At 40.6% G+C, this 25321-nt stretch overlaps 1 protein-coding gene across 1 annotated transcript in view; it reads left to right on the forward strand.

Moving 5' to 3' along the window:
* Window positions 1-25321, forward strand: part of LOC139711817 (phosphatidylinositol-3,5-bisphosphate 3-phosphatase MTMR4-like) — a 56280-nt gene extending 30959 nt beyond the window's left edge. The window contains exons 5-15 of the mRNA XM_071623668.1: window positions 2031-2124; window positions 2364-2477; window positions 6423-6625; window positions 8048-8170; window positions 10331-10445; window positions 11758-11953; window positions 12608-12793; window positions 13584-13754; window positions 14016-15428; window positions 16299-16495; window positions 17899-25321. Of these exons, the coding sequence (XP_071479769.1) occupies window positions 2031-2124; window positions 2364-2477; window positions 6423-6625; window positions 8048-8170; window positions 10331-10445; window positions 11758-11953; window positions 12608-12793; window positions 13584-13754; window positions 14016-15428; window positions 16299-16495; window positions 17899-18082 (2996 nt within the window). The 3' untranslated portion in view covers window positions 18083-25321. The remainder of the gene's footprint in view (window positions 1-2030; window positions 2125-2363; window positions 2478-6422; window positions 6626-8047; window positions 8171-10330; window positions 10446-11757; window positions 11954-12607; window positions 12794-13583; window positions 13755-14015; window positions 15429-16298; window positions 16496-17898) is intronic.

Genomic DNA, 25321 nt, shown 5'->3' on the forward strand with positions numbered 1-25321 from the left:
ATCCCGTGCATGAAATGTTACAGGGCAGTACAGTGTGTACATTATAGTGGCACACATAGTATGGTAAATTAGCAGTGCTCAGCAGTGTGGGGAGTGCACTGATGATGTCATGCCAGTGTCCAGGGACCGTGTCACCTGTTTTTCTGTGACAAAGGTGGTATAATTAACCCTTCATCTCCTACTGCCAACAGTCAAAGCAGAAGGAGTTGAGGGCATCAGTTTGGGTGACAGTGTAAGATTTGTTGTTTGAACCTGGGCTGACATAAGAAAAATACCTAATTTTATGTCTCTGCACCAAAGGGTGCCAGAGGGGTTATATTTTGGGCTGTTTGTCTGTCAGTCCTTCTGTCCTTTTGACATGATTTACTTAAAGTAAAACTTTCCTCTGTGTGTGTGTGTGTATGTGTGTGTGTGTGTGTGTGTGTGTGTGTGTGTTTTAATTACCTGACTCAGGTGAGCACTGTGAAGTATAGATGTACAGTTCAGACTTTGGGCAAAATGCATGACAATCAAAGGTTAAAAGTCCCCAAACGTTGGCTAAAAAGAACCTTTACCAGCTGCAACTTAGCTAGGAAGCTCATTGGTACACAATGGTTAAAATCAAAACACAAATACTTGCATGAACATGATGTTGTTTATGTCCAGGTTAAAGGGTACTGTATTTTTAATTAGGATGTTCATATAATTTTAGAGCCGGATATTGGTATAAATGTGTAATTTCACAGCTTGCTTGCCGTCAGAAAAGTGTCTCTGAATTCTACTGTATGAACCTCTTCCTTTTGGGCCTGGCATTCTATGCACCCCTTTTTACCAGTTCGGGCATCCTGTGCACCCCTTTCTACGAGGCCTGGCATCCTATGCACCCCTTTCTTCCAGGAATGGCAGCTTATGCACACCATTCTACCAGGACTGGCATCTTATTCACCCCTTTCAGCAGGTCTGGCATCCTATGCACCCCACTCTACAGGTTGTGGCATCCTACAAGTATGCCCAACTTTCTGTCAGGAGGGCATCCTATCCACCCCTTTTTGCCAGGCATGGTGGGTGTTCTATGCACCCGTTTGTACCAGGACTGGCATCCTATGCACTCCTTTCTACCATTTATGGCATCCTCTGCACCCTGTTCTACAGGTTGTGGCATCCTACAAGTATGCCCAACTTTCTATCAGGAGTGGGGCATCCTATCCACCCCTTTTTGCCAGGCATGGCATCCTATGCACTCCTTTCTAACATTTCTGGCATCCTATGCACCCCTTTCTACCAGGTCTGGCATTGTACGCACCCCTTTTTACCAAGTCTAATGAATGGAGATTGATCCATCTCTTCATATGTCTTCTGCTTTGCTACTGTATACGCCATATATTTAGCGAGTCTAAATTTTTGTGAATCGGGACTTCCACCGATTTTTTGAGTGGTTAAATTTGCGATCGTGGAGTACTGTATTGACCGGAGAAATGTATACGTGTGCACCACATTCATATCGGGATCAGAGTCATTATTTTCACATTTCTTTAATTTCGCGAATAGTACCTGACTCGCGAAATTCACATCCTGGCATCTAGATGCACCCCTTTCAAAAATAAAAACCTCACAAAATATTCAGCGTATACAATACAGTATTTCTGTAACAAAACAGAGCAGACTAGAGTACTATACTACGTCGGTTGAGAGTGATAAGGGCGTTAAGTTGCTACTAAACTCATAGTGTTCGAGACAACTTAATGCCTTTCTCATTCTCAACAGACGAATTAGTCTTGTAAATTCATAAGTATGCACACATGCTGGCAGGCTGTTTGTTTATGGGTATAGTGTGTGTGTATGTGACACAGATACAGAATGGTAGGGCTGACCACTCTTTATACATTGTATGTTATTGTGGATAAGAGCAATAAAAGACAAACTAACTTGAGTAGCACATAAGAAATGTACATACCAACTCGTTCGAAAGAAATTTGTTTGTAATTTATGAAGCTCTTTTGTCAGGCGCTCATGTGACCTGAGTTGTTGTTGTTGTTACTTTATCTACCCAGGCAAGGTGACTTATCAGACGTTTGCTGCAGAGATAGAGAGGCAGGGTTACGACCTGAAGAAAGCTTGGAGGATATTTGACAACTCAGATTTCAAGTAAGAACAAGATGATACGTGATACTCTAGTGTCCTTCTTGCGCCAACAATGAGTCATCGTTTCCTTTCTGGCCTTGGAAATAGTAAACGCTGTAACAGTGCCAGCTGATATCTCAGCAGATGTTAATTTACAAAAGGCTGATGTCTATGATGTAACGTTTAAGGTTTTCACTCTCCTGTATTAACACGACCCCTGCATATCTCTTTTTCACTCCATTTCTGTTTCCTCTTGTTTTCAGATACTGTACGACCTATCCCACTCAGCACGTCATTCCAGGTACCGTCAAGGATGAGATGATGAAGAAGTCTGCAAATTTTAGGACATCCAAAAGATTTCCCTCTGTGGTGTGGAGGTAAGCTGGAGTGCTCACGATGTTGAAATTGTTTATTTTAAAGACATAATTTAACATTGCAATGGCTCAACTTGAAAAATAAATAAATAAAAACCTTTCCTCATATTTAAATGAATGATAGAAAAACCCTAAGCATACAAAAGTTTGGAATATATTGCTTTTGAAAGTAATGTTATGTCAAGATATCTATCTATAAATACCGCCATGTCAGCAAATAGCTTCTGCAGTTGAATATTTTCACACTTACTTTACATTAAAAATGAGATAAAGATTTAGTATTGTAAATCTGTTTTTTCACAGATTTGCATATTTTTGAAGCACATAGCAATTATGGTATTTTCATACACAGTTTTGTCAAATCCTCCGTATTATTTATAGCAATATTAGAGAAACAAATAGCATGTTAATGTCTATTTCAGCCATCATGAGGGGGCTGCAGTATACCTAACAATAGTTGATTTGTGCACTGACTTAGAAATGCATGTGACTCGTTGCATCATATTTTCTTCCTATTTTGGAATTCCCCAGTTACAGCTGACATAAGTTACAGTGCTTGAAAAAACAGAATAGGTCCATAGTGATGATAATAATGGCCCAATATGTGGTCTTTACCATGCACATCTATAACAGTGAGAATGATCAAGGCACCCATATAAGAAAGTGATACACTATTCATTATGTTTCGGGAAAAGGCAAAATTGTTTCACGCACTTTACTTCGTGAAGGATTTTTAATTGATTACTTTCGATGCTACAAAAGCCCATTTTAACTTTTAATTATAATAATGATGATAATAATGATAATAATTTAAGGAAATAAACAAAAAACACATTTGTACATACAGCCTTTCAAGTGCAAAGAGACACCAACTCCTTTTCGGACAGCTTGAGCTATGTTTTTACTGTCAACAATGTATGACAGTTAAGGTGAATGGCCTACACAAAAGGCAGTGCCAAATGTGGTTCGCAAATAGGTTTTGAAATGATTGTTCAGCTATGAAATCAACGCAATCAAAACCTGAGCAAATGATTCCCATTAAACACAAGAGGCTCTGTTTATTGCATCTATAATTAGCTGTGCTGATATGTTATTAAAACAAGGGAATAACCCCAAATAAAACAGCAACTTATGAATGGAAGTGAAAGTCAATCAGGGATATGAATAGGCTTCATAATTTACTGACGTCAGGCCAAGACAAACTTGGTAATGCGCCAGTGGGATATAATATTGTTAGGTGAACAGGTAGACATTTTGATGTCACTTTGTGCATTCATCTATTTGGAAACCAGACCAGTTTTGTTTTTTTTTACTTTTTTTGCAAAATTATCTTGATGACATGTTAGCTCCTTGTAAACTTTCCTTTTAAAGCAATGAAAAATGTTAGCCATGGTATGTTAGGTAATTAAAAGCACATTGATTACGGACCTTCATTGTGTATTTGCTCTCAGCAATGGGAAAATGTGAGTCTCATCCTTGATTTCCAGGAGATATCATGATTATGCCAAGTCAGTTTGGATGATAGTACTTGTGAACATTAATCTTGAGAATAATTGTGTCCTGTAAATTTCTTTTGATGATGTGAAACTTTTTTGCTTAATTCTTGCTTTTATTGCTTTTGATATTGTGTAGAATGACCCATAAAGAAAGAAGAATGTGTGGATTATCTGAACTGTTTTCTATGTCACATCATCATGCCTGAAATACCCAAGTACTTATTAGTATTGTGAAATCTCACCAGGAAGTGAAGCTTAGATAATTAGTGGATGGTGTAATGTCAAGAAAATGACAGTATTACAGTGTAGATACTTACGAAATGTTTAATTTCTTGCATTACGTATGTCATTATATGTGACCGGCGACAACGGTTTCAGGCAAAAGTCGGGAATTTTGAAAATTTATTTTTTCACTGAATCACATTGCCCATTTCCTAAGCTTTCCATTGATATAAAATACTTGTATTCTTCGACACCATAAGTGGGCATAAAAGGAGAAATAAAATACACTTTTTAAGTTGTTAGCCTGACAAAATTGCGAGAAAACAGGCTTTGAAGATTCACCTCTTTCTCAAAGTCAATGTCCGAGCGGCGATGCGAGGGGAGAATCACCCATCCGTGCGATGGTGCCAATTGATGTTAAGCTGCGCCTCTAGCAACCACATCGCCTTCTGATTGGCTCACTGAGAGAGTCAAATTTCCCGCGCACCTTCCTCGGAGCTCAGCGTATGGAGCCGAAAAACAATGCGTTTCGCTCGGGTTTGTTTTCCAGTACGTCTTTCAAGATGGCGAATACGATAATTACACGTATGGTGTACATGCACATGTGTATGGTGCACGCATTACGCAATGGCATCCACACGCCATGACCGTGTGCGTGTAACACATTTACTAATCGCGTTTTCATTGTGGTTGATTTGTCTTTATCATTGGCAACCCTTTTGAAGGCGGAAAATTGCTAGTGCTGGCAAGGGTCACGCTTCCTGTTTGTTTTGCTTTGAGACATGCATATGTTGCTTTGTTCGGTGGTGCTAAATAAATTAAAATAAACAAACAAACACGACTCGTTAGTTTTGTACGAACTTGACGTGTAATATAATTGTCACATATAATAATTTGTCACATGTGACCGCTCCTTTCCTCTCATCTACCTTCCATTGAGTCAGTCTGCTGTTATAATATTTACTACATGTACAAGTAGACAAATTTGAGAATATTTAGTATTCTTTTCACACAATTATGTTGTGCAACATGATTTTGGTTTCACTTCCGTTGTCGAACATTGCGGTAGAATAGTTTGGATAGAAAGCCAAACGAAGAGCACGCACTACAGAGCGAGCGTATATAAACCACTGTACCAAGAACAATGGCGCATGTAATCGTGCACGCGTGGACAAAGCATTCCCCAAACGCTGCAACTGGTGTCTCCGAAAGCCGAATTATGTAAATGTGTGCAATGCACCAGCCAATCGCGTGCGAGACCCTGCGCCGTAGCAACGCTGGGGATATTGGCGCGGCGTTCGAACGAAGCTCGAAACTGACGAGTGCGATCCAACATAGGGTGCTTAAAATTCCATTTTCGATAGGAAAAACTTAGTCTTATGCAATGAAATTTAGTGTAGATGTAGAAAACATATCAAAGATTTGATTTCTGCAAAAAACCTAAATCGTCAAATATAATGATCAAAATCTTTGTACCCCGCCTAGGAGGGAATTTGCTCTTGCGACTTTTGCCTGAAACCGTTGTCGCGGGTCACATATGAATGTGAAACAGATACTGTCTATGTATAGCCATAAAACAAACTTTGTGAAATTATTTATAGACCAATCTGATTTTTGGCATATATGTGTACTACACTTATGAATTGACATTCATGCCATGGTGTTTTGTAATATGTTTATAAATTATTTCAACCATGTATACTCACAAGCATTAATAATTTTTGTCATGCTGTGTAGGGTTTAGTATACTTCCTATAATACAAGTAGAAGCAGGTTGGTGATGATGATAAAATTGTGAAAATGATAATGAAATAAATGGTCATCATGTGAAAACAGTGGTTTATCTTTAGCATCATCAATATCATGAATAGGATGATTCAATTCAATTCAAATCAACTAAATGAAATAACAAGAAAAGTATTTAAAAAAATAAAAATAGAAATAATGATAGTAACTGATACTGATATATATGGTGCTTTGGAGAGGAAGGAAAAGAATACTCTTGACCATCTTGTTCTTGGTATCATCAAAATCACCATCTTTTTTTTTTAACATTATTCCTAGAGATTAGTGAATGCATGAGATCTGCTGTGGATAATCATTTCTCCCTGAGGGGTTATACCACACTGGCAGTCATGTATCTCTTCAGCTCCTTCTTTTCTTTTAATGGTTATAAAACTGTCTTTGTTGTTATTTCTTTTTTTTATATGCTTGATTGTCTTGCCTGCAGACACCAAGGAAATGGGGCAGTGATAGCTCGCTGCAGTCAGCCTGCTGTAGGCTGGCTCGGCTGGCGCAGCGAGGAGGATGAGAAGATTATGGAAGCCATTCTCAATGCCTGCCACATGGACGACCCTCGCAGGCAGGAGAGTTGCCATAGCAACGGATTCATTTGTTCGGACCAGAATGGCATCCCCAACCGCGACTCTGAAGGTGTGTGTGTGGTATTAAGAAGTGTCCTAAACTCTCCATCGTTCTGTTGAGACCGTCATGTCTTCACCTTTTGTGGGTTTGTTCCAGACATGGGGGGGGGGGGGGGGTGGGCTTGGCTTGGTGGAACAGAAAAAACACACCCTTCTTTTTCCTTATTTACTTTCAAAAGGGACATTCAAGGACGATGAAGTCATGAAGACATGTCTTCACTTTTTTCTTCTTTTCTTTCTTTGGAGTCTTCGCAATTAACTGGCTAGCACGTATTGTGTGTGCCTGTGACATGCTCAAGCATTCATGCTTCTGACAGTGTTCAACATAGTGATGAGCAGTAACCATGGAAACAGTTATACATTGCGTGTTTGGAGGAGCCATCAAGCTGCATTTAATTGGTCTGCTGCCACCAGTACCTCGTAGTGTTTCATGATTATTTTATCATTTGCCTTGTGGGACCGCCATCACAATGTCTGTAGCCAGGCACAACTACAAGTACATGAGACTGATGCCTCATGTCATGTTAGTAATACGTGTACACAATGCTAATATGGTTGGTAAAGACACTTTACTCATAATGTGAAGAGGTGAAAAAAAGTTGAGGAGAACATGCAACATCTCCTACATGAATAATAATTGACATACAGTGTACTGTATACGCCATATATTTCGCGAGTCTAAATTTTCACGATTCGGGAATTCCCGACGACTTCACGAGTGGTTAAATTCGCGATCATGGAGTCCTATACTGAACAGAGAAGTGTACAGGCGTACGTCACCTTCACATCGGTATTAGAGTCAATATTTTCGCGTGTCTTTCATTTCACAAATAGCACCCGACTTGCGAAACTCGTGAAAATAAAAACCTCGCGAAATATTCGGTGTATACAGTATTTCACAGAGACCACATAGGATGAAAAGAACGTTATTTTAGAAATACTGGTAACAATTAGCTTCAAAGAGAAAAAAATGGCAAACTATGCAGAAAGGCAAGAGTGGGAATAGCCAATTTACACTTTGTAAATTTGCATTGAAATTGCAGTGAATATTAATGATTCTCATATGCATGCATTACACTGGAGTGAAAATTTTACATTGAAAATCATACATAGCAAGATGAAAATAAGATGTGTGAGTGCATTATTGGAGGGGGGGGGGGGAATGGAACACGCGGCAGTTTTAAAAAAAGGGGTGGGGCAAATTATTACTCATGCCCAGAAAGTCCAATTGTCATTCAAAAAATTGTTTGTTGTTGTTGTCTTGCTTTGTTTTGATTGGGGGAGTTGAAATAGTTGTGGCTTATAATTGTCATTATATCATTTTCTTGCAGAAAGTAAAATATATGTGATGCATGTACTCATCCTGTGTACTTTGATGAAAAGAGTTTTTTGTGTGTGTGTGTGTGTGTGTGTCTTTTTGTTAATGATGCAGAAGAAACACCAAGAACAGAGTTTGCTTACAACGACCAATCCAAGATGATTCTCATTGTTGATGCGAGATCCTATGCTGCTGCATTTGCCAACAGAGCCAAGGGAGGAGGCTGTGAATACCCAGGTAATGAAAATAAAATTCTATTGTCAAGTTGTTTTTATTGCAACTGATTGACTAATTGCTCTACATCGACGTAAAATGAGCACTGAATTGATCAGACAGTGTTTTACCAGTAGCCATGTAAAAAAAATAGATAAATCATGGGCATATATACTCAAGCAGGATTTGAACCTACGACCTCCTGATCAGCGGACAGGTGTGTTGTCCACTGGACTACCAAGCTTCTGCCTGACAGCCAGTGCTACATGGTGATGTACACATACATTGGGCAATTTGTTGATCAGTTGCAAGGAATGTTTTGTTTTAAAAAAAAATGTGCACTTGTTTGTTAGTGGTTCAGTTTACTTCCTATCAATACACTCATGTGATCCAATTATTCTTCAGAATCCAGCTTATTTTGTCATTATCAAAAGATGATGTGATATGAAGACTTTGTGGAGTTTTTGAGAAATACTCAGCATTTAAAGAATGGAAATAATTTACAGAGAGCATATGAAAATGAAAGGAGCAATGTGTCAGTACTGGAAAAGAACTCAGGTTTTTAAAGAGGAAAATATGGACAGCTCTCTTAACCATCATCAACAGAGGGCCAGCTCTCTCACTGAGTTCTGTTTTGATTTTCTTTCCGGTAAAACTGCCATGTGGAAAGAATGGGATGTATTGATAGAATTGTGTAATATCTGTATGGTAGTTGACATTATGAGAAAAATAATGATGACAACAACAACATCAACACTACGATGTGTCTGTGTAGTAGTGTAGTGTGAAAACATGAAAAACAAATTAAACTACTGTAAACGCCATATGTTTAGCAGGTCTAGTTATACCCCCGCCAAACGAAGTTTGAAGGGGGTATATAGGAATCAGCGGACGGTCGGGCGGTCGGGCGGTCGGGCGGTCGGGCGGTCGGGCGGTCGGGCGGTCGGTCCGTTGCAAATCTTGCGTCGCGAACTACTTCCTCAGTTTTCAACCGATTCCCATAAAACTTGGCACAGATGTGTGCCTTGGGTTGTAGATGTGCAAGACGTATTTTTTGACAGTACCCAAAAGTATGTTGCCATGGTAACGGCATATTATGGGCAAAAATGGGTACAAATCTTGCGTCGCGAACTCCTCCCACAGTTTTTGATCAATTTGTATGAAATTAGGTACAGATGTTCATCTGAATATGTTAATGTGCAAGACACATATTTCCGCAGTGGCAAAAAGTGCGTTGCCATGGTAACGGCATGTTGGTAAAATATAGGGCAAAATGCTTCATGGCAAAACTGCTTCATCAGTGTTCTTCCAATTCTCATGGAATTCATATTGAATGTTTGTCTTAGGATATAGGTCAGCATGACACATTTCTTGACAGTGACAAAAAGTATGTTGCCATGGTAACAGCTCACATATTATGAGCCAAAATGATGGAAAATTTTGTGTTGCAAACTACTTCCTCAGTTTTTGCCCAATTTCCATGAAACTTGGTACAGATGGTTGTTGGTTGTAGATGTGCAAGACGCATTTTTCGACAGTACCCAAAAGTACGTTGCCATGGTAACGGCATATTAATGGCAGAAGATCAAGGAAAGATCTTGCGGATTTAACTACTTCCTCAGTTTTTTGACCAAAGCTTATGAAATGTTGTTTTGACCAAAGCTTATGAAATGTTGTTTGGCGGGGGTATAACCAGTCGCTGTAGCGACATTTCTAGTTTTACCCAAATTAGGACTTCCCGACAATTTTGCCACCGTTTAAATTTGCGATCTTGGAGCACAGTAATGAATAAAAGAAATGTATGTGTGCACCTCACATTCACGTTGAAATCAGAGTTATTTATTGTGTGTTCTTGAATTCACAAATAGCACCTGACTTGCAAAATTCGCGAAAATAAAAATCTCATGAAATATACGGCATATACAGAAATGACAAGCTTATAAAACTGAGAGGCAGAGTCCCCAACAAAAAGGAAGAGGAAATCCTTGGTAGATGTGCAAATGTATTTCCCATTTTCTACCAGGGTAACTCCTCATATAAGGTGTATAAACAGGTACCTGGTGATTTGTGGGGGGGGGGGGGGGGGGGGGGGTACATGTATGTGTGTGCTATCAATGATGAAGCTACCCTGGGTACAATTAAACCCTATAAATCGTTCACTGTACTGTTTTCCGGCCACGACAGAGTACTACACATGCTGTGACATTGAATTCATGGGACTGGCCAACATTCATACTATCAGGAAGAGTTTCCACAATGTCCATACCCTGTGCAGTAACACCGCGCTGGATCAGAGCACGTAAGTTCCAAACCATCATTTTCAAGGGTTTCTTCACGGGTTCGCCAATGATCAGCCATCTATTTAACCTATAGAGTACCAGGGTGAGTTGGCTCAGTTGGTAACGCGTCTGCCTCACGATCCTAAGGACCCGGGTTCGAACCCGAGTCTGGACTGAGTAATGTTGTGTGTAAACATACCGTCCCCTCTAGCAAGAGGCAAAACACTCTGTCCCTCGGATAGGACATAAAATGGAGGTCCCGTGTATGAGAAAGTCACAGCTCATGCACGTAAAAGATCCCACTTCATTCAATCATCGCAAAGAGCAGGATGTTTAACCCGGTGAAGTGGTTCCACCTCACATCCAACTGGACCCCATGGAAGACCAGCTTAGCATAGCTGAATATGGGCTATCCAGCCATCTTCTCAGATGGAAATGAACAAACAAACAAGTGACAATGTCACAGTCTTATCATAGCTTGGGTTGGAACTAGGTGTGCGCATGAACACTCCGGCCAAGTGAGGTTGTGTAGAACCAGTTTCCATGGCGATGAATGGCTGTGACATCACACTTTGATACTCTGTTGTCCTGATACTGTAAGAGTGGAATGTGTGACGGTGTTGACATTCTTCTGTGCAAAATTAGCACAAAAATTGTTTGAAAGTTTCCTCCTCAAATCCCCACAGTCAATAGTGAACAGCATTTAAAGATCCCTGGGAAAAATTAACCTTGGATCCTCATATTTCAGCCTCTATGATAGACCACTGAGCTCACTCACCAATCTGTCAAAGGGACTTAAAAATCAGAAGAAAAAAATAAAGGATATGTTTTAGACCAGAGTCTTGACAGTTATATGAAATGGGATTAGTGATATTTCTTAAAAGTACTTAATGGAAAGTAGTACTCAAAAGACATCACAATCAGTAGGGCTGAGGAAGCAATTCCTTTGAGTCGGGACAGTGCTCAAGGAGTAACTTTAATTTGAGTATAGTCGACAAGATTCCAAACCTTCATTACTATCTCATTTCTGTGATAAATCAAAACTCTTTTTGCTTATTTTGTCATTTAAAGTGCAATTCCACACTATGTTCACATTAGCCTTGAGAACCAGAGAAATGATATGATACACAGGATGTTAGAGGTTCCCTCAGAATTGGACTTCAAAATAAGAAGGTTACGAAATTTGAAAGTTTCATGTGTTTTTACAAGACAGTGGAGTTAGTAGCGATGTCTTAGAAATATAATCAGTGGCCACAATGCAGGTCTCCCTTTCACCTGCAGATACGTGTTCATTTACGAAGAAAGTCTGTGCCCAATACTTCACTTTTTCAGCTGGCTGTCAAGTCTGGAGACCACCAAGTGGCTACAGAATCTTTCCATGCTGCTCAAATCAGCCATCAAGGTGGTGACGGCCATTGACCAGGAGGCCCGGCCCGTGGTGGTCCACTGCTCGGACGGCTGGGACCGCACCCCACAGATTGTGGCCCTGGCCGAGATCATGCTTGACCCATACTACCGGACTATGCAGGTGGGTTGGGTGACAGATGACCAAGTGTCCGGCCCCTGCTGTGTGTGCACTTAGTGAATTAAGATCTGTTTGTGTGAGTACATATGCAGATGTGAGTGTGCTTGTGTTTTAGCCATTCCAACACTGGTCCACGTGTTGCACTAGCATTTACTCTTGCTTGTAATTAATATTTAAGTGGCAAATCTATGTTTTTGTTTTCATGATTATCTTTGCTATTGGCTCACTAGTGACCTACCTGGGATAAAGCAAACTGTTCCCTTTCTTCAGATGGGAAATACACCACTTTACTACATTCTGTCTACTTGCACTCATGTCTGAAATTTTACCTCAGATTGCTCTTTCATTGTCTCAGTGAAAGCTATTTGAATAGACATGGAATTATACCGATCCTGCAGTAGGTTCATTTCCATTTTACACACAGATGTAGCTCCTGTCAGGGTTGATAAATTTAGATATATGGGTTGGGAATGCATTACTCTCAATGCACTTTTATGCAAGATTTGGTGAAATTTTGTATGAAATCTGTGTTGATCATTTCATGTGAAGAAGGTCAGGATACTTACCTTGGTGAAAATCAGAAAAGAAAAGAAAAAATCTTAACAAACCTTGTTCAATTTTTGCATGGCTGACATTCTCTTATTTCTCACACCACAGGGATTCCAAGTGCTGGTTGAGAGGGAATGGCTGGACTTTGGTCACAAGTTTGCTGACCGGTGTGGACATCGGCCGGGGCATGATGATGCCAACGAGCGGTGCCCGGTGTTCCTGCAGTGGTTGGACTGCATTCACCAACTCCTCAGGCAGTATCCGACATCCTTTGAATTCAATGAAACATTCCTGGTAAGTTTGTTGGCTCTTTGGTCTTTTCTGTAGTAAGACTTGAATTGACATGGTCTACCTGACATTCATTTGTGGTTGAATTCTTGTGTAGATGTGTATGGTAACACATTGATTTCATTGACGTGGTTACTTCATCAAAATTTGGAAGGATGCTTGAAATTTACTGTGTTCTTGATGCATTTGTCATCATTAAGTACAAACCTTATTCCATTGTTAACCCGTTGAGGACGAATCCTGAGTATACTCGGGCAGGTGTCTATGGGAAATGCGTGTTGTAGCAAAATCAAACCGCCCTCAACGGGTTAAATCATAGTTTGAGCTTCAGGATGATGGATAAATTCACAAGCAAGACAGATTTTCCTCCATACTCTTAACATTTTGTGCTTTGATAGCAAAAATCACATCAGGGTTCCACATCAGTGCAGCAAATTGAGCACACTGCTATTTGAACATAAATTGGCGATGTACATGTAGTCACTCTTTTTTCTTCATGGGGAAATTCTAGGAATGGACGTAAGACAGAACTGCACTTGGCTAGATCTGGTGTTGATTGCTTGTAATTCTTGTTCTGCTCGCTGCAAAAATGATCCAAGATTCTGGTGTAAAAATATGGATATATAGCTCTGTTGTCATATCTATCATTGACATCAGTTTTGCCAATGATATCTGCTTGGAGTCTCGTATGATGATATTAATAGTCCTGATGTCTTTTGCTATCACAAGTTAGTGCATCTGGAATTGCTTTTGTGTGGAGGAAGTAACATCTCGCCTTTTGCATCTCCCTTTGCAGGTGAAGCTTGTGCAGCACACATACTCCTGCTTGTTTGGGACATTCCTGTGTAACACTCTCAAGGCAAGGCTCAAGAACTCCCTCAAGGAGCGGACATGTTCAGTGTGGTCCCTGCTAGCTGTAGAAGGCAACAAGTACACCAACTTTCTGTATGACCCCAAGACAGACAAGGTGGGTGACCTGACAGAATGGATGCCTTTCATTTGTATAGATGCCACTGTTCAGTTACGAAGGGTATCAGAATAAGACACAGGGCAGGTATAAACTAGGAGTGGGAGGGATTGATCAAAGCGATCCATGATTTTTCCCCTAGGTTTATCAAAGAAGACACACTTTTCAGAGCTTGTTCATTGAGATCATGAAAGGCACCTTATGAACCTGTGCTCTTTGTAATCTCTGTTTTTTTGTTTTTTCTTTATATCCTGTATGTAGGTGCTGTATCCATCATCAAATGTCAGAGACCTTGATCTGTGGATTGATGTGTACCTCTCAGAGACATCTCGCTCAATCTGTGAGGACTCTTGTCCTGCCCTGGCCCAGCAGAATGCCCAGTCCGGGCCGAGCCCTGCTGACAGCCCCAAGCTAGCCAGGACGCAGTCCTTTGACAATATCCACAAGACGGCTAGTGAGGACGAGCCGCACCGGCCCAACATTGGGAGCGACATCCACGGTTTGACAAGGACTTCTAGCGATCCCAACTTGAGTGACCTTAAGTTGGAGCCCTCACTGGGCACATCGCCCAAGACACGCATGATGCCTCCGCTGCCCCTGGATAGGGGAGATGAGGAGGAGGAGTCACTCAAAAATGGGAGCCTGTCGAGTGAAAGTGACGAGAGTGAGAAAGATAGTGACTCAAACACCCCAGCTGAAAATGGTGGCGGCGAAGCAGGGTTGATGAACGGGGAGATGACTCCTGAGGATGCTTCCGAGGCACAGTCCTCAGGGGACGGAGAAACTGAACAAGCATCGAATGGCCATGATGATGCTTTAAGTAATGGTTTGACCAATGGTCACGCAGACTTGAACCTAGAGCAGGAGCCAGCAGAAGTACCGAGCCCTGCGTGTTCCACTCCACGGAAGGCAGATTTGATTAATTTAATGCTTGACTGTCACATGGAGAGTTCCACAGAAACTGTAACTGATGATCGATCAGGAGCTATTCAGTTGGAGGAACCGCAAGCGTTGAGGGGTGCTGAAGACTGTAATGGAGTTGACGATTCTCCGTGTGATACAAATGGGAGTGTAACTCCACAAGGGGAGCAGATGAATGGACACGCTGCCTTCCTGAAAGGACAACTCCAGAACAGCATCAGCACCAGTACCACAGACATTAGCAATTCCCACGTTGACCATCCCCTCGGGAAGTCTGCCAGCTTACCACTCGAACCCTCTAGTTACATTCCATACTTGCCAGACAATGGTGAAACATTTGGCTCTCTAGGGAAGTACTCCCAGAGCCTCTCCCAGAGAGCCGTGACTAACGGACTCACTTTCCTTCCGCAGACCTCGGTGGCATCGGAGCCATCCTTCTCGACCTGCCTCAGCCGCACCTCCAGCTGCAGCAACGGCAACGGGATGGACCCCTCCGGGGAGGAGGCCGGTGCGGATGCCCACCGGCAGCTGAAGCTGGGCCGGCACCTGGGCCAGGACGGCCTGACCTGCCCCCGGGACCTCGCGCAGCGGCGGATGCTGGCCATCCTCCAGGAGAAGCAGAAGAAGGAAGAGATGATGCTGCAGAGAGAGCGCTTCCTCCTTGCCTTCATCAATCGCCTGAGGCAAGAGATGGCCAGCAACACCAACGCCGGTGCCACTCTTGCCTCTGCCCTAGAGGAGGTGGACATTGATGTGAGTCTGACCACAACAACTCTTCCTAATATTCTGTAATTCTCAGACCCCTCATTGATTGGGCACTTCAAGGAAAGGGGGGGGGGGTGTTTCTTAAAGAGCAAGGCTTGTTTTAATGTAGAGTCTGACTTGTATAGTACCATGCTGGTATCAGGGTAGTTCACTTATTGCCATTTTGTGATGAGTAATGTTATGTGTTTGGCATCTTATCTTTGCATAGATGTCATAAACTTTAGAAAGTGCTGGAATATTCATAAACTTCATTTCTTACTCTAGATTCAGAAATGATTCAAGGATTAAGTGCATGGGCTTTTCCCTGTTGCTATCATCAGGTAACATTTTATCCTATGCAGCATATTTACCCTAAAGCATAACTACATACACAGAGACCTGAATTACACCATTTAAAGCACACTGTGGTTGCTGTCTCTAATACTGCTCACAGAGTTGGTGGACATTGTGTTTGACCTTGTATTTTTTTAGTGATTTGTCTTTCTGTTTGAGAGTCATTAAGACAAATCATGTCTTATGCCAAAGGAATCTCAACTGCACTATATTTTTGTAGAACTTTGGCCCTTCTTGCAGCCTTCTTGTATGAAACAGCTTGTCTCGTAACCATCAGGAAACTTTTGCATCTGACTGATAGGACAGTGACGTAATGGCAAATATTGTGTGGACCAGTAGCACTGTAAAGGTAGCTTTTTCCTCAGTCCTTGAAAGTGTTTTAGAAATTGTGACTAATCAAAGCATGTCGTACCATAACTTCAGCTTCCTGATGTAACCATGGTTGGTAGCAACACAAAGAGAACTTCTTTGTGACTTTATGATCTGAAATAAAACCCCATCAATCTCCTTATTCTTGGAATTCAGAATGGTAACCTCCTCCACCCGGATGATGAGGAGAAGCGGTCGGCTTCCCGGTGTAACTCTATCAGGTCCGACGTCTCGTGGGAGCAGATTGAGGAGGGGGACACCAACAGGACCCTGTGGATCCCAGACCATGCCGTCAGCCATTGCTTCCAGTGCAATAGTAGATTCACTTTGGTCAATAGGAAACATCACTGTCGGTAAGTTTGCAATGCTGAAAATAACAACAAAAATAGATAAAGTATGAACAAAGCAAACAGCTTGCAGTTTAAACCATGAAGAGATCTGTATACTCTTAAATGAGGTATATTATTCAGGAGGAGATATTATAATGTGTATGTATTTGTTGTCTTATTGTTTCTTAGAAATTAGAGTAAGTATCAAATTTCATGATACATTGAGACCCACTACAAAAGATTTTAGGGTTTGAGTTTATGAGTGGGACACTGTGACTAACATGATTTACGGTAACTTTGTCAGTGCAGTATTATTAGTGGTACAGTATCAGCTCATACAACATAAACCTACGTGAGACAGTGGGGAAAGGAACAGACATATGGAGGAAAAAAAGGATGATGAGAATAGAGAGAGAGAGAGGGGGGGGGGGGGAGGCAACAGAAAGACAAGCCAAAGTCATTGAAAGAAAATCAAACAGCAAGTCATGTGCAAGATAACAGTTAATGTATACACAAAACCATAGGTGTAGACTGTGATAAATATGTGACCCGCTACAACAAAAGGATCCTAAAGTCGCTGACGGCCGAGCCGAGAAAATCGAGTTTGAAGACACATCATCAAAATTGGTCAAGACAATCGGATTTCTGTTTTTGGCATCATTTTGTAATCTAATGTTTTGTCTATCATCTACCGAAATTTCGAAGCTAAATGATCAAAGGAAAGGCAAGAAACCATCGTTTTTCTGGGCCATGATTTTCTGACTTTCAATGTAACAGAAACGTGTCTGAAGATTTGGATTTAGTGCCGCAGATAGCCTCCGCCCATAGCAACAAGGGAGTGATCTTATTGGTCAGTGCGTGGCATCCTGATTACTGATTGGTCGTGCATAGACCGTTGGCGCTAAACTTGAATGAACATCGTGGAGGTCACTAGGAGCATTCCTTCTATTGTCAAGCGGTGAAAACTGTCTCGCCTCCCCTTGATCATGATAGCGTCGGAAGGAAAACTTTGAAGGCAGTTTTCTCAAAACGATGATTTCCTAAACCACTCGACATGCGCTGATAAAATCATCGATATCTCCACAACCGAGTACTTTTATGAGTTGTGCTATATATGAATTTGAAGTAGAAGAGTAAGGGAATAATGTCATGCCATTTTCAGAAAATTTTCTTCCCCCGACTTTCGTATCCTTTTGTTGTAGCGGGTCACATATAGACCAGGACTTCAATAAGATGTAGGATGTTGGTGTCTGGAAGTGTCTAAGGCTGCAAAATAAGATGAACTTGCCATTAGAAAAACAAGACTCTTGTTGTGCTATGAAAGATTTTTAAAAGTTGCTGAGGAATGAAAAGTTTTGTACTCTCTATCTGCCTTTCAAGGATTGACTCTCACAAATACTTTCTATTTTCCTTTGTAACATCTCCAGGAACTGTGGTCAGATCTTCTGCACCTCGTGCAGTGCCTACTCGGCTGCCATCCCTCGGGAGCAGTTGTACCAGCCGCAGCGGGTCTGCAAGCCCTGCTTCGACGCTCTGGACAGCGAGGCCAGGCGACGTCACGAACAGACCATGGAGGGCAGCAGACAGATGGGGACGGTGCGAGACGGTTGATGCTGTCCCCGTCGAGCAGCGTCTGCCGTGGCTCACCCCCCCCCCCCCCCTTTTCCTCCTGGTCGAGGACTTGCACTGTACAAAGACTACATGCTCTGCTCTTTACTCTGTCTCATTAAGCATGGATGTCATTCATCGATGCTGTAATTCACGTTACATGTCGGAGCAAGTGACGCCAGCAGCTAGCTAGAAAAGTGATAATGCTGTCACGCGCTCATCTGGTCACGTCTGCCACCCGGTTTCCTCCCAGCAAACAGCGAGCTGAGCAGAATCCCCGCAACTCGGACCCGTATTCAGTAGGATGCCCGTAGATGACTGCACCCCTGTAAGCTACTCAACCAGATGTGTTGAAACAAGTGTGACCAGTTTACCTCGTATCGGGCTGGATCCTGCAAAGGACATGCAAGCAGAGTTGAAACTCGCAGAGGCGGATTCTAAGGTCTTGCACTTGCAGATCACACACATATAACAACACTTATCCTCATGTCCTCAGTTTGATAAATGTGAGGACCCACTTTTCATAATGTTGTGATTGAAAATGTAGAGGTCACCAATTGATACACCATGGTCACATGATTCTAGTCCAGAAATCTTCTAGATTTCTGATCTGTATCTCAACAGTCCTCACACAGTAGAATACCAACCATTAGCAGTGTATTGGTGTAAGATATGGGGGACAGTGACTCTAAGTAGTGCCACGATTGTAATCTTGACCCATGACCTTTCCCTGATGGCATTGTAATCGACTAGCTCAGAATGTCGTAAGTCTTATGAGCTATGAAAGATGATAAGATTTTGAAATACATTTGGCTGAACAGAAACAGGTTGCACGAGTTTACCCTGATTGCAATGTGATTTCAGATGGTGCATGATATTTTGATATCAAGATCAGTCATCTGATGCCATGGATATTGTGCATACCAGGTTACTGTTCAGATGGACTTCCTCATCGGTGTCTTACTGCATATTCCCTATAGTGAGACCCCAGCAGGAAAAATTAAGAAGGTGCCAATATTCTGTTTGCTGTATTTTGTGTGCTGAAATTTATGCTACTATTAGCAATGCACAGTCAAATTGAACTCTATCCCTTCTTGACTGATTTATATATATAAAAAAGGTAAATATCTCACAAAAATGTCCACTTTTATAGTACTTGTCAAAGGACAACAACCAAAAGAGAAGTGCTCAGTATCCCACATCAGAAGTTAAGTCCTGCTTTAATTGAACAGCAGATGACATGTGGTGATGCTCGGGTGTATTGATTTCCATGTCAGACATCATCTGGGATTTTTGTATGTTCTTTTGTAGAAAGCTGAATCCACACCTGGCTGTTCAAATTGCCCTGCTGGCAAGCTCAGTCTATTGCAACTGATTGACAAGTTGCCCTACATCGTCGTACTTTGTAGGGCAGTATGTCAATCAGTTACAATGAAAACATCTTGACGGAAGAATTTCATGAATTTGAATAAGCTCAATCTATGCTGTACGTTTGGATCCTATGGATCCAGGCAGAGATAGTGTGATGACCGCTCTTTGTGTGGCCAAAAGCCATATCAACTTTATAGAGTATGGCTACTACTGTAAAAGTGGTTTCTTTCGCGTACAGATACTTTCGCGGTTTCCATCGGTGCTGACTTTTACGCATGTGTTTAAATTCGCGGTCGGCAAAATCTGTGAATTCACAGTTGGCAAAAACTGTTTTATTTTGCACATGAAAACCCAAACTATAATCCAATTATTCTTTTATTTATTAAATAGAAATTAAAATTAAATGCAGGCTTACCTGAAATCCCGTCTCTCGAGTACTTTATTACATGCTTGTAAAGTTGTAATACTATATTGCGCGGTGTCGCTGTGTGTGTGTTGACCATCAATACACTCAATGCGCGAAATCTTCTTGTGTGCATGTGCGCAATAGCATTGTAACAAGCAGCGAGTTCAAAACATTTCCTTGCGTGGTTGATTTCGCGCGACTTTTCAAAACATTTTTGTGTGATGTTAAATTCGCGGTTCAACCTCAAAGCGTGAAAAGCACGAAAATGAAACCACCGCGAAAGAAACCACTTTTACAGTACATGATATTGGCAATAGAGGGCAGAAAGAGGTGGTTTCAGGAATATTCAGCGTTCACTGTAGTTTGTAGTCTTGCATTCGGACATTGTTGCCTTCCTTTTAGTCAGTGCTGCATTTGCATGTGGGCCTTCTAAACTAAAGAGAAGTGATGTTAATGTGGCTGGGTATTGTTAACATTGGCTTGACTGATTGTGCGTGTTTCATTGCCACCAGAAGATGTGTCTTGCACCTTCTCTGTAGTTTCTAGTGACGTTCACTCGCTCCAACTTTCTCAAACCAGTTTACCCTGCCTGCCTCAGTAAGCCCCACAGTGTGATCTTACAATCAGAACCAGACTCCTTTACTCCCTGTATCTTGCCTTATTTCCACTGCTTGCTAAATCCTGAAGTAGTTCTGTGTGTTTTTATTACTTTAAACAATGTAATGCTTTAGTCCATGAAATATATGTCTCACTCCTCTGATGTTAATGCTTGAAAAATTAACAAGTAAACAAGCTTTCTCTTTCCACTTGCTCAAAAGTTATAATATAGCATTGATAGAATGTAAGTATGTGTAGTAGACCAGGAATGGTGTATGGTCATTTGCATTTTTAGGTTAGCTCCTCACAGCATCAGTTATTTATGTTTTGAATTACCCAACACTGTCCTGTAGTAGACTTCTTATTATGTGTCAAGTATTTGACAAGGCCAATATAAAAAGTTGATAACTTTCCTGTAAGGAGAGATAAGAAAAGAAAAAAAGAATGATGGCATCCGTGCCAAATGCTCTCAGATTGCCTTGGCCCTTTTTTCCCTTTTGTACTAATATGACTACACAGAAGCCCATATTTTTAGAGCAATGGTGATTCACACTGGCGGCACAATCAACTATTCTAAGCAGTAGGCCTACGTGACATTTTTTTTTTTTCAAAGCTTACATCTCATTCAGCCATTAAGATGGGTAATTTATAGTACTCTGTATTTCATTCATGCAGTGCAGTTATTTATCATTTATTTCATATTTTTGTTGTTATATCAATAAGCCGTTCAAGACAATTGTCTCACCTGCATAGGCGTCACTTTTTAGTCATTGCTATTGTCGACAGTTTGATCTACTCTCAGTAACTTTTCACAGCTTTGAACTATGACCAAGAAACTCACACCACAGGTATATGATAATAATTAGTTCTTAGAATGCATAATACCATATGCATGTACATATGAAAACAAAATCATCCAGACATTTCAATGTTCACATATACACATACTATCATAATTAACAATTATCAAAAAGATGAATTTTCAACACTTAATTTGAATTTATTGAAATCTGAAATACACCTAATGCTAAGGGGGAGATTGTTCCATAATGATGGTGCCATTTTTTCAAAAGCCCTGTTACCAAATGTTTTGGATTTTACACTTATTTCAGAGAAGAAATTCTTTGACTTTGAATGTAGATCACAACTGGGATGATATGGCGTGATGAATTCACTGAGGTATGCAGGGGCATTTCCATGAAACCATTTGAATACAAATGTCAGAACCTCAGGTACATCACCTAAAGATATCTGTCAAGTTTGAATAAGAGTGCGGAAGTCCCGAAATGTCAAATGGTCATTGAACGTTAAGTGATCGGCATTGTACTCACAGTATTGTGGTGTACTCTCAATAATTTTCCGCAGCTTTGAGTTATGATCATCAAAGTCGCACCACAGGTATATCACCTGAAGATGCTGGTCAAGTTCAAATATTGGTGAAGTCTGACAAGGTCAAAGGTCAAAAGGTCTATGAACTTACATTGAAAAACACTATATCCGCAAATTGCAATATGCAAGCGAGACAGAGCTTTGTGTTTGCCTAGTTTTGATTTTTAGCCTAAAATTTGGAATTTGGTTGCTCAGACTTAATGAATTGAATCAAAGAACTAAACCAACAAAGAGAAATAAAAGATCTTCCATATTTTGGCCACAGATGGTACGTGCAGGGGCCAAAGATCTTTTACTCCAAAGACTTTGCCTTATGCTGTCAAACCAACTGTATGTGGTCTTTACAAGTGACAATATGGGCTGTCTCTGCTCTCTCCTTTTCTTGCAACTGGAAGTTGGCAAATAATTAGGAAAATATTTGTGTAAGAGATTGCATTAGCTGTAGAAGAACACAACCCTCATATTATATTTTTGTTTTTGCACAGTATGATTAGTCTCCCATGCCACTTTACAGGTGATATCCAATTATGTCCATAAAGTTACAGAGGAATTCTGTGTATGGTGGAGGGCATAGATTTGCCTTAAAAACTTACATTTTGTATTTGGGTCTAATCTCTTTATTTGCCCAATTTTCATGATATAGGCCTCTGTTTTGTCTCTCTGGTCTATTGGCCATCTTTCCATCTCTCTTTTTGGCCTTCTCTCTGATTATGCAATTGTATGTAATGTCTTTATCTGTTGCACAATACATAGATTAAAGTAGATATTTGAGTTGTTCTTTGACTTGGGGTAAGATAAGAGTTCACTGTAGGCTTAGGTAAAAAAAAATTACCCCCCTTTTTTTGCAAGGTGACAAAATGACATTCCTCTAAGATTTAATCATTGAGAGTATCGAAGGTCGTGAGTTCATAGAGCAGGACAGTTTTGATTTACTTTTTATTGTATGGAAAGATAATAAGTATCCTTACGACTTTGTGTTTGTTTATTTGAAATATCTTTTACAAACAAGTATTAAATGCCAAATGTGCACCATCTTCATCATCAAATGATATTCCTGAAATATGTGGTAGTACAGCATCAGAGAGGTCATTCATGGGCGTAGAAATGTAAAAAAAAAATAGAAATACTTTTTGAGTGCAAAATTTTGTAAGGCTCAATGAATTGTGAAAAATAAAGTAAAACAGTTGTCGGAGAAAAAAAAATTAGTATAGACACATGCATATGCTATGGAGATTACAAATATAGTACTACATATTGTGGAACAGTAATGTAAAGCAAGCCCTTCTTTACTGTGTATTTAAAATTAAACATAAGCCTTTAGCATTGTTTTGTACAGATTGCAATGTATTGAAGAGGGGTTAAAGGTCATCGGGTCATCGGCATTTTTTTGCAAGAAAGAGTGAAAGAGGTATTCTGTGTATATTTCTCTTTATTTTTAGATTTATATTTTAATGCTATGAATATGCCAAGGGCAGCTTTAGTTCAGTCGAATGTTTCCTCTATATTGTCGTCAAGTGTGTGAATAATTACTTCATTTGAATTGAAAAACAACAACAAAAAAATCTTCAACAATATTTTTTTTTTTAAACGTGGATATGGAATTCAAATGTTGTTAGTGCAAGGATCGGATTTAACCTTTTACCCTTTTAAGTGAGTATTGCAACCAGGGCATATGATGTAGATATGTCGGTCAACTATGTGAATATACTTTTCACTGTAAGTCCATATGTTTATATGTGTGTGTACGTGTCATAACACAATGTCACATTTTCAGTTCTAGTATCTGTCAAAAAAGAACCTCGTCGACCCATGTGTCAACTGCGCTTGATTATTAACAGCACTCCCATGTTCTGGCCAGTTCATGTTGATGAAGTATTTACTGGTACGTATTGTATGTGCTTGTACTTCAGCACGTATAATTACACTTGAAAGTCTGCTTTCCATCACATTTAAAGGCCACCGCACACTACACGATCAGACTGGTCTTAAAGTCTTAAGCCAAGCTGGGTCTTAAGACCAGTCGTACGACCGGACACCGCACACTGTACGACCTGACTGCAAAAGCGCGCGCAGTGCGCACTATGTGCGCTTGCATTTTACTGCATTGTGAATGGCTGAAAGCCTACGACCAGTCGTAGAAATTCAACATGTCAAATCTCTACGACTGGCGCTAAGACCCAGTCGTACGACCAGAAACTGGCAAGACTGTGACGTCACACTTCTAGTCTTAAGGTCTTAAGACCGGTGAATCGGGGCAAAATCGTGTAGTGTGCGGCGGGCTTAAGTTACTCAAATGCCATTTTATAAGCCTCTAATATTTAGAGGCATCATTTGAAATACCACCTTACATGCTATGACATGCAACCTTCTGGCTTTATGCTATCAAAATGTACTATTTCGACAGTCTCATATAGACAGTAAACTGTTTTTTTCATGGGCACAATCTTTTGCCAATTTCTGCGCATGAATTGTCACCCCTGTATTGAGAGTATCCCCATCACCAAAATGATGTGGTTGATGCCACTAGAAGTAGGACAGGTCTTGTGTGCATTAGTGAGCATCATTCTTTCTTTGGATATCAAGAGTCTCACAGAATTAGTCATCTGTTGAAAGATACACCACGAAAAAGTGGGAAAAAATTGAGACCGCATTCTTGGGGCAGTGGTGAAAGAGACGCTAACTCAGTAGGGTTGATACAACAACAAAATTTTTCTTTTTAAGATTTTCTGTGTTAGGGCTATATGATTCTTCATACTGGATGAGGCTGCATTGCAAAAAAAAAAAAAAAGTGACTGTGTTGAAATAGTGACAAACTGATTCTTTGAGGTTTCACCCGTCAGCTCAGCAGTGAAGTAAAGTTCACAAGCTTTGGGCCACACGAGAGAATGCAATGTCAACATATAGCTGGTACTGTCACTTTGTAACTAGGTGTCCTTAATAATTTTGTGACAGGGTTTCAGAAGATTGTTGCCCAGTGCCACCAAAAGATTTAGAGCTTGATAATTCCAACGTAGCAACGAATACTTTCAAAGATATCTATCAGGGTTTTGTTTTTATTTTGTTTTCCTGTGCGTGTTATTAACCAACAGTATTGGAAAGTAGGATTACTTGTGAATCCACTCGTAGATATTATGAAGAACATTCTGAATTGGAAGAGACAACATTCAGCTATTACAATTCTGCTTGTCTCTCAGAGTGAATTGTATATCAGATTTTGTGAATGTACTGGGTAATAACATCAGATCAAAAAAGGTTTTGTCTGAATTTTACATGTCCCAGGTGTATGCACTCGCAAGGGTACAAACAGGGAAGATTCCCATACGCACGTATTGTCTGTCATCTGTAAATTTTCCAGATACATACAATATGTGCATAGTGCACAATGTAGTCTGCAGCTGTACGTCATCTTGCATTTTTCATTTTCTTTGCATATGTCGTGTAGCGACAACACACTTGATTGTTGTAGACAAACAAATGGG

This window comes from Diadema antillarum, unplaced genomic scaffold (genome assembly GCF_040938485.1).
Source record: "Diadema antillarum isolate AM-2024a unplaced genomic scaffold, OU_Dant_1.0 seq00001706_RagTag, whole genome shotgun sequence".
Lineage (NCBI taxonomy): Eukaryota > Metazoa > Echinodermata > Echinoidea > Diadematoida > Diadematidae > Diadema > Diadema antillarum.